Source organism: Mastigoproctus giganteus, chromosome 2, assembly GCF_048544385.1.
Source record: "Mastigoproctus giganteus isolate SK-2022 chromosome 2, ASM4854438v1, whole genome shotgun sequence".
Classification (NCBI taxonomy): Eukaryota; Metazoa; Arthropoda; class Arachnida; order Uropygi; family Thelyphonidae; genus Mastigoproctus; species Mastigoproctus giganteus.
In genome coordinates, this window is record NC_143576.1 from 144,670,033 (window position 1) to 144,690,059 (window position 20,027).

General features: G+C 32.5%; 1 protein-coding gene across 1 annotated transcript in view; it reads right to left on the reverse strand.

The window, feature by feature from the left end:
* Positions 1–11,534: 11,534 nt before the first annotated feature.
* Positions 11,535–20,027, reverse strand: part of LOC150089636 (beta-TrCP-like) — a gene marked incomplete at its 5' end in the record, with an annotated part of 177,020 nt that continues 168,527 nt past the window's right edge. Inside the window, one exon of the mRNA XM_090368702.1 lies at positions 11,535–11,696. Within this exon, the coding sequence (XP_090224828.1) occupies positions 11,535–11,696 (162 nt within the window). The remainder of the gene's footprint in view (positions 11,697–20,027) is intronic.

Below are 20,027 nucleotides of genomic sequence, written 5' to 3' on the forward strand. Positions count from 1 at the left end.
TTTCACAATTTTTTTACACATCAGTATTTATTATCACTTTTTTATAATGCACTCTTATCATTGATGACTGGAATGTATTAATATGGGTCACACCAATTATACAAATAGCAAAGATGGCCTTTCAGTGTTTTGCTCAAGAACATGGGTGAGTTTGACTTCATTATTTAGAGAACAGAATTATTAATAAAATGCACTGAGCTATAACTTAAACAATTTTCCTACAAATTCTCTTGGATAAAGTGTTGATAACAAACATAAAAGATTAAAAATTCACAGTTTAAATCCCATTCACCAGTGGTTATTTATTATTCAGAAATACAGATGAAAAATAACAATAAAAGATCCCAATCATAACAAAATTTTGAACCCAAACCTCCTTTTTGTAATTTTTCTCAAAGTAAACCTTACGACAGAAAGATGCTACTCAATGTAGAGGGAGGTAGAATTAATGTGGCATACACACAAAGTATGGCACATTAATTCTATATAAAAATAGGAATCTATATTTAAATAATATTAATCAAATAAAGTCACTGTATCAGTTTTATAATGAAAATTATGACTAAAAACTATCTTCAAAACTAGCAATGAATTTCTTTTAAACATAAATTTGAGTATAAATATCTTCACATTTCAAAATTAAAGAACAAAAAAAAAAAAAAAAAAAAAAAGACTAGTGTATAGATTTAGCATTAAAATGCATATACAATAAGACATATATAACTATTATAACCAAAATAACTATTTTGGATAGGAAATCTAGCAATGAACAGAATCAAACATGACTTTGTGTAAAAAAAAAAAAAAAAAAAAAAGTGATATTTTTATCACACATTCCTATATTTCATTTTTATGTGAAGTTACACATCAAATTTTTAATTCTTACAAATAAAAAAAATTGGCATACATTACATCATCAAATATTGACATGTCAAGGTTCTTGGTTTGCAGCTGTCACTCTTTTTTTTAATTGCAAATTGAAACTGCAATTGTATTAGACCCATGGAAATGTACAGCAGTACGTTATGTATTTCTCTCATTTTGCTTTGCTTTCTTAAAATTGTAGTTTATTTTCTACTATAAAAATTATTAATAAAATATATTTTATTATTTAAGCCCATATTCACTGTCAACAAATTACATACCTATCACTTTTAGAAATGAGACTTTTGGAAAATTTCGATATCAGTCTTCCATATTAATGGTAATAATAATAATAATACACATCATATGGCACAACGCGAAAATCATGTGTCATTATGAAATGCAATAAACCATGTCAAATCACTGACAGTTTTTAATACATAAGTGGCTGAAGACATGTCATATACATTTGAAAATGCCACATATTGATAGGAATTGGCCAGTAAGGACACTCACATTCTAGGGTGTATTATTTTAAAGGACTAAAGCTGCGGATAGGCTTTGATTTTCTAATGTACTGAGATTGTGTATCTCATCATCCTGTTTAGAGAGGTTCTAAAGATGGCTATGCCTTGTGGCTCAGAGAAGTTTGGACTGAAGAAGGTAACATGTTATCAAAAGCACCCCAGAGATTTTAAATGTATATTGTGGTTTTTCTAGTAATTTAACTGTACAGAGTGAATCTTATTTTAAATGTAATTTTATAGTATACTAAAGTTTTATGTTTAATAAACAATAAAATCCATCTTTGCACTTCAGTAATCCAAAGAATTACTAAAATGCAAAGGTGTGAATTTCCTTTGAGAAAGATCCAAAACTGGGACTCATCGACTTAAACAGGGAAAACTGTTGGTGCAGTAAAGTCTACAATGGTAGTAGCAAGTTCTGAAATTTACTTATTAACTGTCAGCAGTGGTTCTCTCCTAAGTCTCATATTAGTTATGTTTAAAAGTCTTGGAATAACTTGGAATACTTTTAACCTTCTGCAGCATCTGACAGATGCACTGGTTTTAATTTTATCATTTTCATGAATTTGGGAGTGAGATCATACCTTTAAATTTACCCTTTTCCCAAAAAATCTCTCTTAATGATTGGTACTTTTTGTTTTAGTTTATTACATATTATGAAAGGTTAAATGTTTAGTTGGCATCCCCATAATTAGACCACATGTGTCAAATGTTCCCTGATGTGTGTGTAGATGGGTGGAGAATAAGAGGAGGACCTCTGTACAGTGGGCCCTCTCAATTTGGGTTAGATATACTGAATATATTTTTTTCTGGAATTTTTAATCCCACATTCAGGGAGTTCCAGTTTATGGGATGAAATGCTGGAGAACCAACACAAATAAAAGTAGTAGTAATAAAAAAAAAACACATTTAATTAAAATGTGTCAAGTGAGAAGAATGGGGTAAATTATGGAAGTCCTAATGAATAAAAGATGGTTTCCAATTCAACAAAAAAAAGTAAAAGTTAAATTTTATAAAAAAAAATTGTCCAATTAGACACTTCAAATAGCTTGTGTTCCATTTAGATGAGCAAGTGATGAAAGGCTAATGAATATGTTTCACATTCCATATACTTGCATGTTTTCTGTCTAAAGGTGGGTGGATGAGGATTAGCATATCAATCCTGGCAGAACTACTCTAAAGTTTAATAATTTTAAATGTTAATTAAATATGGATCTCAACTTGCATTTCTTAACCCATTTTGTGATTCTTATCAAGTTCAACTTCAAAACACTGAATGCAACTGCCTCACATGCAGTTATATTTAATGTCCAAGATATATGGTTCTTATCAGTCAAGTGGTTTTCTTGCTATTATGCTAGTGCACTATGGCCATAGTTGCCAATGCATCTAATAATTCCCCCAAACAAACAAACTATTATGCTGTCTCCCTGTGGATGGTTGGTAGTTTGGAAGCAGGACTAGATTAAGGCTCTTATAAGCCCTAGGCACTTTTGTTTCATAGGCCCTTTGGGGGATGCATTTCTATGGGTATACGGATTTCTATGATTATATAAGTGAACAAATTATATGGGTGATAATTTTTTCAGATAGCAAAACAGTATGTATCAGCTAATTTGATTACTGTGCTGACTGTATGTTCTTATCTTTTGTTCTTACAAATAGAAAATGTAAAGTGGTGGTGGGTGAGAATTTAATACCATTATACATGTTTTTATGCTAATCATAATTGTATTGCTGAAGCAATGACAAGTATAACTACAGTAAAACCTTGACCTACTGAACCTCATTTTATTGTAAAGCTCGATATACTGCACAAACATTGTGTTCTGACAAATTCAAATGTAGCTTAATGTGGAGTACCTCATTAGTTTGTAATCTTTTTTTATTTGTTTAGGGCATTTTGCTCATATTCTATAGAAACAGTATGCTTAGACAAAGACCAATCAGCACTTGTCAGGCCAGCTGACTGCCAAGTGGCTTCAGTTTGAAGAATCACACTGTATCACTTCTATAGTGCTGCCTGCAAACTTCTTTAATATTTCAAAAATCTTCAGAAATAATTTTTATGGATTAATTTCATGCACTGGTTGCTGCATACCATAGAACTTGAAAAAGCGTTTACTGGTGAACTTCTGTTCCTGCATTTATATGCAGAGAAGAAAGGACAAGCTGATCAGTAGCTTTCCGCATTTTTACATTTCTCTAAGGATGTATCTGCCTTGGGAATGAACTGTGACGGGGAACATTCTTTTTCAAAGCTAAAGTTGATAAAAAAAAAGTGTCTCTGATCAACAATGGGAAAAACAATGCCTGTCTTCTCTGCACTACTCTAGTGAGAATCAGACTGAAATACATTATCTGAAGGTACTGGCTGCTGATTTTGCAATGGAAAAAAAAAATCTCAAAGCTCATCTCTTGTGTTAATTTCTTCCACTTTGTGTATACACTGTGCAACATCCTTGCTATACATAAATTTGTTAAATAAGAGATCTTTGTTACAGCTTTTATTACAAAAAGAAAAAAAAAAAATGGCTAAAATATTTTTTCATAGGTTCTTTAGTTTTTTTAGGCTGTAGGTTCAGTGCTTATTGAATAATATGGCTCTACTTGGGAGGGAGGAAACACCCCCCCATTCTGGGCTAAAGGATCCTCAATGAAGTGTTCTATGCAGTTAACAGAAAGTGAGATTCCCAAGAATTAAAGTTCTGGAATTATTTTAAGTTTACTTACAGTATTGTTATTACTGTGCTAGAGTGTAGACAGAAAGATAATATTAAAAACTTTTTTTAAAAAACTTGACTATTTAATGATGGTTATCCACAATCAAGTGGGGATAAGTTGTGTTATAACAGTAAAAAATTTGACTTTCTTTTCATTATTAAATTGTAACATCACCTGAATGGCAAAAATTTAAAGAGAACCTTAGTAAAAACCACAGAAGAGTATGTAGGAAAGAAATCTGTAAGATGATAAATCCAAAGCACTGTGGTGGACACAGTTCCAGAAACTTTTGGAGAAAAGAAAAAATATAAAACATTTTTGAAAATGTAAAAATAAATTCCTTATTGGATTATAAAGAAACGTGCAAGCAGGCCAAGATGTGAAAGAGACTAAAGAAAAATATGGAAAACAATCAGGCATATATAAAAAAAAAAAAAAAAAACAATTATCACAAATATTCAAAATACTTTAGAATATATTTATAACTTAACTGTAAATTATTATAAGTCTATTCTATTCTAAATTATTTTAAAAATTATGGAAAAAGCAACACAACGGTGGGTGATGAAATACTTGTAAAAAAGAACAGATATTTATATAAAACTGAGATTCTAAATTTTTAATAAAAAGTATATTTCTCCAGCAGTTTTATGCATCCTTTTTAGATTAAATCATATTAAATCAAATCATATAGCAATAAGACAAACACAACAACAACAAAAAAAAAAAAAAACAACCTAATTACCTAGCACATACCTATTGTTACTTAAATAGTTTAAGTAACAATAAGGACTGCTCTATTTTCAAAGGCTTATAGCAGCACAGCCATTTATCAAAAGTTTTAGCCATCCCCACCAGCATACTGTAATAAAAAGTAAAATAAGATATTCATAACACAGATTTAATATTGTAACCTAAATAGCTGTGCAACTGTGCACAAGATATCTGTCATTGAATTATAATACCAATGCATATTAGTATTTCTAAAACTTTTTTTTACAAACAATACTAAAATTACATTAAAAGAAAAAATTGCATTCATAAAGGAAGTAGTTATTTTTTAAAAAAAAAATTATAACTGACAGCGGTACAGGTGCTTCCAAGCACAGACCCTGACACAACAGATGAAGTTGTGTCAGTCTCTAACCAACTCATTCTTGAGCTGCATCCTTCTGCTGTTCACTGAATCTGTGGTTATTTCAACCTATCCTTCACAGTTTTCTCATACTCTCACTGTATAACAACCTCCTAACACACAATCCAACTAATCTTTAATGACTAGACAACAGGAAATAACTCAATTTCCTCAATTAACCTCAATCTGCCAGGTTGAAACACTTCCTAGTAAGTTTTTCTAAAAGTCACCATGGGCCCCAAGTTTATTGATATTGAAAAATGACTAGAAGCAGCCACTACTTTCCCTTGGATGAATTTTGAACAATGTGAACACCAACTCTCTCTCTCTCTCTCTCTTCTGATAACATACTGGCTTGTTTCAACTGCCCATTATGCAAAAGTCAAAAAAAAGACTGCAATCTCTAAGTGGTCAGCATCAGAGGCATAATGTACATGTAGCAAAACAAGTGCAATGCACTGGGGTGCTCCTCCTAAATATCTAACATAATTTTATCAAACCAATGAAAGAGCAATGAAAGGCGTGTAATGCCATTTCCTTGCACTTTCATATGCTTTACCCTGTTTAAAATGTGCCTTAAATGAGATTTGGTAGATTACTGTAAGTGGTCTTCCCCTGACATTACACTGCTTTTTGGGTTTGCATAAAAGCAGATTTCAAAAAATAGAAGGAAAACAGAACATGTAAAAAGCAGGCAGGAGGTTCTTTTTAAAGTCATTGTAAACATTAGCTTACCTAACATTTTTCTGACTGTGGATTTTGGTTTGGATTGTCTGTTAGGCAGCAACTGATTTTGCCAGCTTCAAGAATTTTGTTTATAATAATGGCAGACACTGCTGTTCAGATTGGTGTTAATAGCATTTCCAAAACTGTAACAGAATGAGATTTCAGGTTTTCCCCCTCCCCATCTAGTTGAAATTTGGTTAAATATTCTGACACTCAAGCATTTCTATGAGAAATTATTAAATGTCAAGGACAACTTTGGGATAACTCATTAAATTTCATACTTCCTTATGCACTTGTCAATTCTCTGACTAAGAACCACTGTACATCAGTTCTTTCTTAAGTCATAATAGTATTTGTTAAGTTCTCACACTGAAATTGACAGAACTGATCTGCAAAATAACATTTCTCTACCTTTAATGATACTGACAATGAAATTGAGTAAAAATTTATAATTTTTTAAAAATTCTGATTTTAACATAGTTTTAATATTTTTTTGTAAAAATAAAGAGACAGAGAACTATGGCATTAACTGTAGTAGAAGGGGTCAAATCATGTCAAAATGAATTCACTGCAAATCAGAAGAGAGTTGGCAGCTATGTTTATGGAATAAAATGCTTTTGCACATCCTACCACATCCATCCTATCAATCTAGTGATTAAAAGAATTTAATCACTAGATTGTTTCTTACTTAAACTTGTGATAAAATTAAAATTTACTCTGGCAGAGATCTGACCTTTATCTTTTGGCAAAAACTACCAGAAAAACCACATAAAATGTATCCTAATTATGACAAACTAAAGACCCTACTTATCTCTGACTTATGTTTACTGAAGTAGAGTATGAATACACACATAACCAACTCACAATGAGTGTTCCCACAATATTTGTAAACCCATCTAGTCTGCATGCACAACATTGTTTTTTCAATTGTGTGATGACCGCTGAAATTCACTAAAACCATTAAAAGATGTTATTTTTAAAAGATTGGGGGGGGGAAAAAAAAAAAACACCCAAAATAAACAAAACCATCAGAACAGTTTCTAAAAATATGCTAGTACATTAAATATGCAATATAAATACACATATATATATAAAACTTATTTGGTAGTCTCTGTTTAAACAGCTTGGAAAAAAGAATGAGGAAATGAATAGCTACAAATACTGTAGTTTTTATTTCATATTTACTTCATTATTTTAAAATTATCCTTTTTATTTTTTAATGTTATTCTGTGCTGAAGCACAAACATTGTTTATTGTTAATTTGTTATACTCAATTTGCAAACACATGAACTTTGGAAATATTTTTCCAAAGTTCATAATATTTTTTTGAAGATTTTGAAATTTTCATTTTTACTTCTTGTCTATTTCGAGAGTGAAATATAATAATTTTTTAGTAACAGTTAATATTTTTCTAAGTGGATAAAATTCACCAATTAGTTAATTTGTGTTGTTCAGCAAATTCTGAGATAGTATGTTTACTGCAAAATTATTTTGAAGAGGAATCCCTAGCATCAGTTACAGCCCAGTATTTACTGTTAAAAAACTCTAATAAACATTTTGTATTCACCAGTATTAATTAAATGGTTTGTCATATTTTACTTTGCATGCCACACAAACACATTACATAACGTGAATGAATTTTTAGGCTGTATCTGACAAAAGTTATGTTATGGAGATTGAGTTTAGAATCTTAATTTTACATTTGGCCAAGGGCCCAGGATGTTAATGACTATGCACAAACACACCAATTATTAAGACTGCCTAGCTTTTTTTTTTGTATCAACTATTCATTTTCAAGTTATTATAAAGTACAAAATGTGGTTTTAAAAAACAATGTCTTTAAAAAATTGAATTTTCTGATCACATATTTCATTTACAATTTTTAAAACTACAATAAAGTGGCTGCACAAAAAAGTTACGAATCCCTGCTTTAAAGAGTCAAACCTTTTAAAGTGTAGTTAAACTATCAAATATCCCTAACCCACATAATTAATAACATTACATTAATTTTATTCAAACAGAATATTTAAGGGAAGTGCATGAGAGAGAGAGAGAGAGAGAGATATTTTGGCAAAGATTAACAGAAATATCGAAACACATTCCTGTATTATTTCAAAAAGGACAACAATACAGATTCCAACGTTACTGGAATGAAAAAAATGTCAGGACAGTGCCATGGTAGGGGCCACTTTTCTACAGAAATGAACAAATGAAAGTCAACTAGCCATTAATAATGTGACATCTGTTGAAAGGAAATGAACATTGTCAGAATGAAGAGGAGGAAAACACTTTTCCAGTGCTCTAGCCATTGAATATGATGGTGATGATGATGATGATGATGATAATAATAATAATAAGGCCAGTGTTCCTAATCTTTGCTGATCAGCAATTCATTCAGAGGCAGCTTTTGAATCTAGACCATCTAGGATAAGCAGTAAGATGAGTTTAACTTGTTTGAAGTTGGGGCAAACATCAAGGAATACTGCCAAGTTCAGATGTATAGCTGTGTAAGTGCTTTCAAGTTTAATATGAAAGTTGAAATAATGTGTTTTGCAGTTCAGGTACATCATACTCTCTATTTTATATTGATTCAAACAGTCATCACTGAGTCTCATATAAAGGTTCTTTTGATGTGCCAGTAAATTATCCTAAAACTGAAAGATGTCAGCATTGGTGATACCACTATTTACTTGTATACAGGGAATGTTAAATTTAAAGTGGAGAGACACAATGTATTCAAGCAATACTGGTGTAAATATTAATGGGAATTTTTCTTAACTAACTGACTTAATTTAAAGTCAGGCAAGTTGTGAGTAGTATAAATTCTAGTTTTATACGGTAATATAACAATATTTTAGATTCAATAATATGTTTATGAGATTGGAATAACTGATCCAGGCTAGAATAGATATCTGCTTTATTTTAAAGTAATACTTGTTCACTTTAAACCATGGAAATTTCAAACCATGGAAATGCAAAAGAATGTTATTTCTGATTTCAGAGCAGGAGGTTTGTCCTACATAAACCACCAGCAAGCATGGCAATTGGAGTCATACATAAACTAACCAAGATAGCAAGATATGGATGTTGTCGCTAAGGAAGCTCAACTAAGCAGGAAACTCCATGTTATCCCATCAGCAGGTAGAGACATTATAAAGATTATGTACCCTATCTAATTTCAGTTAGAATGCAAAAAAATTGTACCCTACCCATAAAAATGGGGTGTGCTTAATAGATCTTAATATATTAATTCATAAAACTGTAGAAAGCAAACTTTCTTTTCCAAAAGATATTAAATTTCACTTATGAAAGGTCCTTTGCAACAAAACCTCCATGTGCTTGAGCAATTCACTATATCAAAGCAATTTTACCATTTCAATTAATAATGTTAGAGCTAGGTGGAAAATAGAGAGCAATTTACTTATACACAATAGTTCATCTATATATCAACTCTTGAATTTTGGATTATTACATAAAGGTATACAAGAATATTTTTTAAACCATGTCAAAATCCATTAACATATTGACTGTTACATAAAAAAAAAAAATCATAAAATTGTAATAACTAAAAATTTTTAATGTAGGTGCACATGCACATAACAGAGAATGACATGCAACATAAGCAGACACACAACTGTGCTACATTAATTAGTGAAAACTGCTCAAAATTCTTTAAAAAATGCGCTCTATGCTTAAATCCAAGCAAAAACTGTAAAAAATAGTATAATTCAGATGAAATGTATATAAATACAACTTTCTTCAGAACTGAAGAAACTGGTATAAAATAACTATCTGAAATATTATTTGTAATTTGACCCCATATACAAATACTCAAAAATAAATCAATAATTTTAACATTAAAAACTAAATTTTAGTTTTTTTTTTTTTAAACCAAAACTAAAATTAGTTATGAAAATAAAGAACTTTAAAACAAGTTTAATTACATGAACTGTAACATACTGGATGGACAAAATAGATTCTTCTTTTCATTTCTGATGAGGAATTTATACATGTATCTTTCCTATGGTTAGCTAAATATAAATAAAAATATACAGGGGGGTATCAGGTGCAGTAACCCCCATCTTTATCACTGATTCTACCTTCAACCAAAAGAGTATAAACTGCATACTAAACAAAGTCATATTCTTCTGTACAAGTGGAAATTTGACAAGTTCTACACCATCTTCTCAATAAAGATTCTGATGTCCTCCTGAAAATCACTCCATATGGTTGTACTGGTTCTGAATTATTGCAAGATCATTAACTTTGGTAGACGTCATAAGAACTTAAAGCTTCAAGTATTAAATGATTTCTTCCTACCAGATATAGTATATGAACAATTCAGAAAAGGGCAAAACAGCTTATGCACAATGTACTGCAAGAAGAGCATTATATATTTCTTAGAGAAATGCTGTTAAAAGGAAGAAATACTAATAAACAATGTTAATTATTTTAAGTAAAACTTATTGTAATAAATATCTGGTTATATAACCACAGAATACATTCATGTCCTTATTCCAACACACAAAAACCTAGTTAACTAATCTGTTGAAATTTATAGATTCCCTTTGGAATCTTGCTATCAGATCTGAATGAAGGAAGAACAACTACTCTATGAATCAGGACAGGAAGAACTTGAAAGTTTTTTCTGGTCAGGAGAAAATCAAATCTAGCAGTAATCCAAAGAGGATCTTAGAAAATATCACTAAATCTGTTAAGTTGGGTTTTGTGTTGGAATAAAGATATATATGAATGCACTCTCTTGCAATTTCTATAACAGTCTTTAGTACACCAAATTTTACTTCAAAGTAATAACTATGCTTATTAGTTGTGGCATATAAATGCAGATGGACTGCCTTTTTTTATGCTGAAATATCTGAGGTATATATATATATATTTTTTTTTTTTTCCTGTTTGAGGAGAGATGGGTTATTGCTTGGGTTTGATCACTTACAAGATTTTTTTCCCATGTGAGAAAAAACATACCTGAGATTTGACTTCAGTGATTCAATACCCAATTTAAAAATAAACAACCACAACACTTCTCATTTTGATTAGAGTAAAATAGGTAAAATCAGAAGAAAAAAAATGAAGAAAAGATTTTAGATGCTTTTACTACAGACTTCCATTATTTTATGTGAACTTCAGATATTTCAGAATTCAAGAAACAAAATATGAAAAAAACATGCTCACTCTATTGAATTACTTTTGTTACTGGTTTCTCCTATATGATCGACAATTCAGTCCAAGAAATACTTCCTCAACATTTGCTTTATACACAAAGCAAACTTTGAACATTGGCAGTGTATAATTCTCACTAGTGAGTTATCAGTAGAAAACTTTCATGACCAATGGACTTTCACAAATAATGAACTTTCAGTGAGGAAGGATGATTATCAAAGCCTCAGGCACAATATCAAAGTTGTTAATCATGGTCCATTTGGCAGATACCATCACTAGTGACCAAGGCAGCTGAAGAAAATGCACAGTGCACAGAGTAATAACAGTGGTATAAGACTATTCCACACCTTTCCAAAACTAATACTAAGATTACACTGTCATTTTGAGACATATGTATATGTTCGGGATGGAGATCTTAGAGCAGGAGTTTCTGGAGGGGTACAGTTCAGAAAATCCCATATCAAAATGGTGTCATCGTGGGAACTACTCACAATCTGGAATTCGTCAAATTGAAGCCTAAACACTCGACCTGAATGCTCCTGAAAAAAGCAAATAATTTAGATATTAAAAAAATAATTGCATATTCCATGTAAATAGGGTGCTTATATAACTAAATTTTATTTTTAAATGTAATAGTGAAGCTTTCCTCAATAAAACAGTACAGCCTTAAAATTTTTATTTCTCAATTAATCAAATAAAAAAATATAACATAATTTACTACTCTTTCCATTTGTGTGCTCACATATGCCTTGTACAATGCACACAATTGTTTTCTAAGCTGTAAGGGTGTATTTTTCCACACAAAGCTATTTTTCTCCATGCATGCCCTCTATTTTATCATATCAGAAAATACCATATACAATGGTATTTTCTGACATGGGTAATGAAAAATTTGCAGCCTCATATACAAATAATGACAATAAAATTGTGAATATAATTTTGTTTGATTATTTTGTACTTTGTATAAACAAAAATGCAAAAAAACATGGGTTTCCAACTTTATTACATTTTCTTAAGAACTTGTTGAACTGTTTTTTTTTTTTTTAAATTTTTTTCCCATATAATGAACAAATATGAATATTATGCCACTATAAGATACTGGCAGAAGGGTTTAACATGAAATCTATAATGGATATGATACTTAACGGGACATCTGTTCCTTCATATACTAGGGTGAAAAATGGACAAGAGAAATCATCAACTGGAGGAGAGATAGACTGATGACCCTTGCAGTGGGTGACTAACAACGTATAATTTCCAATAAAATGTTAATGAAATACACAATATGTGGTGGCAGACTGATGATTATCAATCCACAAAATAGTGCAGGCTATAGGCACCCCACACGAATGAATATAAAGTAGGCTTGACAAGGAATTGGGTTTGTCAAAGATTTCTGCCAAATGGGTTTCTATTCTGAGACCTGATCAAAAATGTGATCAGTACAAGACTTTCCCAGAATACTGTTGGTGTGTTATGAAGCTGATCTGGAAAATATTTTGTCCCATCTCTATCAACCCAAATCAAAGTAGCAGTAAAAACAATGGAAACACCTTAGCAGGAAACTTGGGGAAGTAAATATTTTTGTAATGTATTTATTTTCACCTAGATTTTAATAAACATTAAAAAGAAAAACATTTCTGATGTGATTAATATAATAAGCAAGTAGTATAATTCATTATTTATACATTTATTAAATTTAAAACAAAAAACAAATCTTTGTAAAGCAATGACTTTTGTGTGCACTTAAACTGAGAGCTTTCCCTTTTACTGCATCTACAATACTGAATATTCATTCCACCAATTACTTTTTTTTTTTTTTGGTAGTTATTGGCGCATCAGCTTCTGTGACCATAGTGCACCTCCCAAGGTTTTTTGCAGTACTTTGATCCAAGCCCGAGGCGGGATTCAAACCCGCGACCTTTGGGTTGCCAGGCAGGCGCTTTACCCACCCAGCTAGCCCGGTCGGCACCAATTACTGTACAGAAACAAATGTAATATAGTGCTTCAGTTATCATAATACAGGAACTCCCCAACTTACATAAGGATTGCATTCTGCGGAACGCTACATAAGTTGGAGTTTCTCCCATGCTTGTGCAGCACTCACTGAATTGATTGAATCAAAAAAGAAATGTTCAATGAACATGTGAATAGAATTATTTATTGCATTTATTCAATTTTTTATCTCATGAGCAGGAAAAATTACAAAACGTGCAATTTAAAAAAATTTCAAAATTATAAAATTACAAAAAAAGAGAGGAGACAGGCATAACGTCAGTAAGTTTTATCTCTTGAGCATCATTGCCAGAATCGATGTCTTCAGCTGATAAGTATGCCGCTTTGAAGGCTGTGGAGATTTAGAAGGGTTCAGCCACTCAACCTTACGAAAGAACATTAATGGATGACCAGACGGTGGCTTTTTTCTTTTCATCGTAGATTTCTTTGTAGCAAGCATATCATTTACCCCTCTGTTAACTTTTAAGAATCGTTCGCTGTCAGGATCCATCTTCTCAAACCTTGCCATTGCCATCTCTCTCTCTCTTTAGTGATGAAGCGTCTCGGCTCCTCATTTGGTTCATCTTGAGCTTCATCAGCATTTTCTTCTTTCACTATCGCTACCTGCACAAGCCAATAAGTTCTTCGTTAGATAATTCCTTCTCTTCTTCCTCTATTAACTCCTCCACGTCTTTGGCATCAACGGCCAACTGAAGATTTTTTTTTTTTGGTAGTTGTTGGCACATAGGCTTCTGTGGCCATAATGCACCTCCCAAGGTTTTTGCAGTACTTTGATCCAAGCTCGAGGCAGGAATCGAACCCACGACCTTTGGGTTGCCAGGCAGGCACTTTACCCACCCGGCTAGCCCGGTCGGTGCCAACTGAAGTAGCTCTGCAACCTTTGCAATCTTATCTGTAACCTCTTTGTATGATTCGTCTTTTTCAAATCCTTCGAAGCCTTTTATGTGCCATGGGCATATTCTATTCCATGCATTTAAGATGGCGTGATAAATATTGTAAGGTTTCAAAAGTCTCTTAGAGTAAAATTTTTCTCACCGTCTACTGCAAACAATGCCTGAGCAAATGTTGTGCGTAAACAGTATGCTTTTAAATTTGAAATAACACCCTGATCCATAGGTTGCATGAGTGAAATTGTGTTTGGCGGGAGAAATATGACTCTCACATTCGAATTGAAGTCATCTAGATGCGTAGGATGTTCAGGAGCATTATCAATCTAATAAAAGCAAAGTCTTGAAAGGAAAGTAGTTGTCTTTACAATATTTTTAAACCTCGGGAATGAAGCAGCATTTAAACCAATCCTCAAAGAGAAATATTGTTACCCATGCTCTCTGGTTCAATCGGAAATGAACGGGTAGGACAGCTTTATTGATACCCTGAAATGCACAAGGATTCCCAGAATAGTACACAAGCAGTGGTTTTAATCTGTAATCTACTGCTGTATTAGCCCCAAGCAAACGCATGGCCCTATCTTTTGAAGCCTTGAAACCTAGCATTATCTTTTCCAATACAGAGCAGTCTCATCAACGTTAAAAATTTGCTGCATTGAATAGCCACCTTCATCAATAATTTTTTCCAACACAAAATTCCTCTGCAGCTGCAGAATTGGTACTGGTGACTTCACCGCATACTTTAACGTGGAAACCAGCACGATGCTTGAACCTATTAAACCACCCGCTGCTTGCCAGGAACTTGGGTTGGGGTTTGCCATACTTATCCTTAATATATTCATAAATTCTTGTTACTTTTGCTTGAATGGCCATTAGACTCAGGAGCACTTGCTTCTGAATATGATTTTCCATCTACATTATCAATAGCTTTTCCATCTTTGATATAGTACCTGAACGCTGTTTTGTGATCACTGTTGATCTTAAGTGCATTGATCCTTTGACCCCAGGGGCTCACATCTATTGAGTATGGCCTTGGCACACCAGGGCCCTGAGCTGGATATCATCATTCTTCCTTGGTGATTCCCTTCTACTTCTGACTTTTGTTCTCTCTCTTTCTCTCTCTCTCTCTCTCTCTCTCTCAGGGTAACTCAGAAATTTATTTTTTTTGGCTGGTGCAGCAGAAGCCTCAGGCTTCCTTGCACCATATGGCTAATGATAATAATAATAATGGTCTTTTATATGCGCACATCCTTTAAAATAGTATTCACTGTTGAAGCAGTGAGACCTAATTCCCTTGCAATAGATGACAAACTTTGTCCTGCTTCATACTTCTTAATCATTTTCATCTTCATTTCTAAATCAATTTTGTTTCACTTCCTGGCGCTTCCTCCCACCACTAGCACTTACCATTGTCATCATTGTAATACGTAAAAGGTATGAAGAGAAGTTTCTAAATATTTGTTTTTTATATGATTGAAGATTTCATGGAAGGGGAAACACTTTTCACCATAATAACGTAAAAACCCACACAACTGCAGTTATCGGGATTATCGCAAATGCAATAAGATTGAGTTTACTACCCATTTATAATTAGATGTACTAAAAAGAAAGCCCAATAAACTGGAAAGTGCAAACTGTTTTATTGTAGTGACCTCCAGAAATGTGTTTCAGAAAAATATCACAAAGGCGTTCAAAATTGATTCTTATAATGGGGACATATGATAACAATGAAAGTATAGTGCAATTTCCATTATAAATATGACCTTTTAGAGGGATAATAGCTTGGTAATATAGTGAAATTTTCAACGTCCAAGGACTTGGAATGAATTACAAAAAAAAAAAAAAAAAGTGTTATTGGGTTCACATTACGATATTTTCACAATACCTCCATATTTATCCCTACAGATGCAAAATACGTTTCCATATTTTTTTCAGTTTACAGCAGCTGGCAAAAACTTACGTAAAGTCAAATTTGTATAAGTCAAGTATTATGTAAGTCGGGGAGTTCCTGTATATATGGATAAACTACGCAATATATACATAAGTTGTATTAATATATTGAATTAAATATGCATAAATGGATGTGATAGTTATACAAAGTGCTAGCAACTAGCAGGGTGAGGAAAGTAGAAAAAGAAGTGTAGTAGATTTATGAAAGGTGAAAGAATGTTAAAATCCTAGAGGTTACGATAAATTAAGAAAAATTATGGGCTGAATTACCAAGCCAATATAAAGTGGGGGAACTGTAAAGGAAAATTAGTACATCAGAATAATAATATAATGCAAATAAAATGGAAGTAAAAATAAAAGTTAAAATGAAAATGTTATAGCTATCATCAGATATGGGGTAGGGGGAAACATATTTAGAAAATGGTCAAATATAGGTAATGCAAATATGCATGATCTGATGTCAGCAAAAATAATTATTGATACATGATCAGGTATTTCATCAGGGGACTACACCTGACCATGTATCAGGAACTGCGTTTCTAAACTTGTCCATAGTAGTAGAAGAAAAGTGAATGGCCAAAACAAATCATGATAAAGAAATTAGCACTTTCTAATACTGTATGGACAAGGCAGTCCCAATGCAGTGTAATTTATTGAGGTACACATAATTTAGTTAAAATAGAAAAATATTAAAATGAATATGTAGAATTTATTGTAGGATTTAATTTTGTGTAGATAGGAAATCAATTTAGAACAAGCAAATGGTATAACAGTGAGGTATTAAATTGAGGAAGGGGAAGGGAAAAAGGAGTATTTTAAATAAATAAAGAAGAAAAATAGCGATAGAAGTAGGATCTTTTGTTTCACCCTCATATTGCACTAATTGTCCAACAAATGGGAAGAAATTAGAAATAGACAGCAGAAAGATAAAAAGCATAGAAAAAGTAATTAAAAGACACTAAGCTTGCTAGGCTTTGGCATTTGTAAGTGTTAGTATAAAAGGGAGCTAATACCAAACAGTGGTGTATTTGGGCCAGAACGATGTTCCGGTACTTTTTTCTAAATGTCATAATAGAAAATCATTAAATTTATACACCTATTATGAAACAATGGCATAATCAAAGGGGAGGGAGAAATATCCATTTTACCCATTGCTACTAAAAATATATATTAATAGTAATGTTTAAAATTAGTAGATTTCTTTAAAAATTTATTTAAAAACAAAAATATAAATTTCTCAATGAAACTTGAACGTTTCTTACTAAAGTACAATGTGTTAGATAAAGAGATCCAACAAATGAGATATACTGTGATGCGTGCAAATGCCGCATTTTAATTCCCCATGAGCTGAACGCTTGAACTGGTTGTTCTATGAACCATGAGTCTGAAGTCTGATTCAGTTACTGTACAGTCGATGTGGCATTATCATATAGTCTTCTGGAGAATGAGCGTTCTGGTGCTATTTTTTTTTTAAGTATTACACCTCTGATACCAAAAGCTTGTACAGAAATACATGTGCCGAACATGCCGATAAAATGAATCTCAAACAAAACCGAAAGTAAAATAAGAAAGTGAATATGTATGATACCTGGAATATTACAAGTAATGCGAAGTGAAAACCAGTCTGGCAAAAAATTGCGGGGAGATGAAGTGCATCAATTCAGTAGAGTAGCTGAATGCAAGCAGGTTTCAACTAAGTGAACAATATATTTACATGATAGAGCAATTTATAACAGCGAAGCGGACTTAATAGTAAACAGCATGGAAATTCAAAAAAGCGGGAATGTAGTGACCTCTATAGTCGTATTTAGAATACAAGGGCATGGAGATAATTTATAATAAGCATTGGAAAAAGTGAGAGACGCGATTGGAATAGTACAGCTTTAAATGTAATAGTCACACACAATTAAACTTTACCGTTAATGTTGTGTCAAAAACCATATACATGTAGACCAAAAGGTAGGGTTACGTTATAATAAGCTAAATATTAAAAGTATCAGAGAAAGAAAATAAGAATCGCAAATATTTTAAGATATAAATAAACTGATGGTCTATTCAAATTTGCATGCAGGCACATCCAAGGAAAAATAACTGGTTTAAGTCCATGGAAAAGTAATGTGGTGACTTGAGATCCTAAAATGGCGTAGTAAAGGATCCAATATTAAAAGAACATGCAATAGGCCAACGAGTATGAAACGATTCCAAGGAAACATTTAAAGTATAGAAGATAATAATTCAGTGTATATAAAATATACACACCCACAGGTAGTATTAGGTGTGTATTTTCTGTGGAAATATAAGTTTGTTTGTTTGTTATTTGGTTTCTAGGAGCATTAGCAACTAAGGCCATACTGCTCCGGGATATGCGGTGGTCATTCCCGGACCTTTCTGCATCCTCCGTATTTTGTGGTGACGGGCTCGAACCCCGGTCTAATCAAGAAGTGTGTGCTACGTACTGCTGCTCCTTCCCACCCGGCTACGGAGGCGCCTGGAAATATAAGTAAATGCAACCAAAGAAAAAGAATCAGTAGACATTATATACAATGGTAGTAGTTAGAATCCAGTTTTGAAGTGATATAAATTCCAGGGATATAAATAACATTGAATAAGATGGGGAATATGTAGTAATTCCCCATCTTATTCCACACTACTATTGGTTATAATGTCAACTAAAGAATTAGTTGATACTATAACCAATGGTAGTGTGATTAAGAATCCAATTATGAATTGGTATACTTCCAGGAATGACAGTAACATGGTGACTAAAGATTCAAAGGAATCAACTATAACATGAATGACCAGAAAATAATTCTAGGAATAACAAATCAGAAGCATCAACAGGTAAAAATACACTGTGGAAAGAATAGTAGATGTATCCCAGGAAAAAGAACCACTTGACAAATCCAATGGCAGTGTAGTTGAGAATAAACCCATGGACATGAAACAGTCTTTACTTCAGATGGAAGAATAAGAAGTAATTCCAAGGAACCAAATATTTTGGATATCTTTATAAGGAGATTGTATAAAGTGATATATACAAAGTTAAGTGGTATAGACCAATGTCACTAAAATCTGAAGGCTGCTATATGATTTTAGCGAAAAAATCTAGAAATGAATACGGCAGGCCCCCATTATAACGCGGTTCGCTTTACGCTGATTCGCTATAACGCTGTTCTTATATTATAACCCGTAACTGACTATAACACTGTCACAGATCACTATAATGCTCTTTTACAGATTGCATTTTTGGCATATTTAATGAAATCGTTACATTTGATGGAGTTGATAGCTTGAAAATGAATATCAAAACAGCATTAAAACGTTTCCCATGCCGACTTGAAAAATCTTCCACGCTCAGTGAAATTTTCTCGCACGTTAATTTAATTTCAGTACAGTGACTTGTTACGTAGTTCTGAGATCAACATTTTAAAAAATGATCGAGTATATTACTTGTAATATTTGCGTTATATGCATTTATCCAAAGACTAATCATCACTCAGTACAGTATTACACAGCGTGCGTAACGGACAGTTTACTCGAACATTGTATCATAATTAATGCAACCAACGCAGTTACATTTTAGAAGAGTTAATAATGCCCGATAAGAATGAAAAAGCAACGTCCGAGCGCAGTACGAAGACTATAAATGTAAGAAAAAGACTGAATTTGAAAATTAAATTAGACGTTTTGAAGCGAATCGATTCCAGTCAACGACAAGCTGATGTATGTTATAATTTAGGACTTGCAAGTTTAACTGTAAGAACAATTATACAATTATAAAAATAAAGAATTAATTTTAGCAGCGGGAAAGGTAGCTGTTCCACTGCAAGCAACTATCAGTAGTGATTCTTCATGCATTAAGAATCTGCAGGTAAATGAACCACTAGGTGGCAGTGATCACAGTGTGCTGAAGTGGGATTTACTCAAAGAGGTAACTACCATTAGGGGTAAATGGAAGGGTTATTGCTTTCGTAAAGGCGACTACGATGGACTGAGACAGTATTTAAATTCTATACA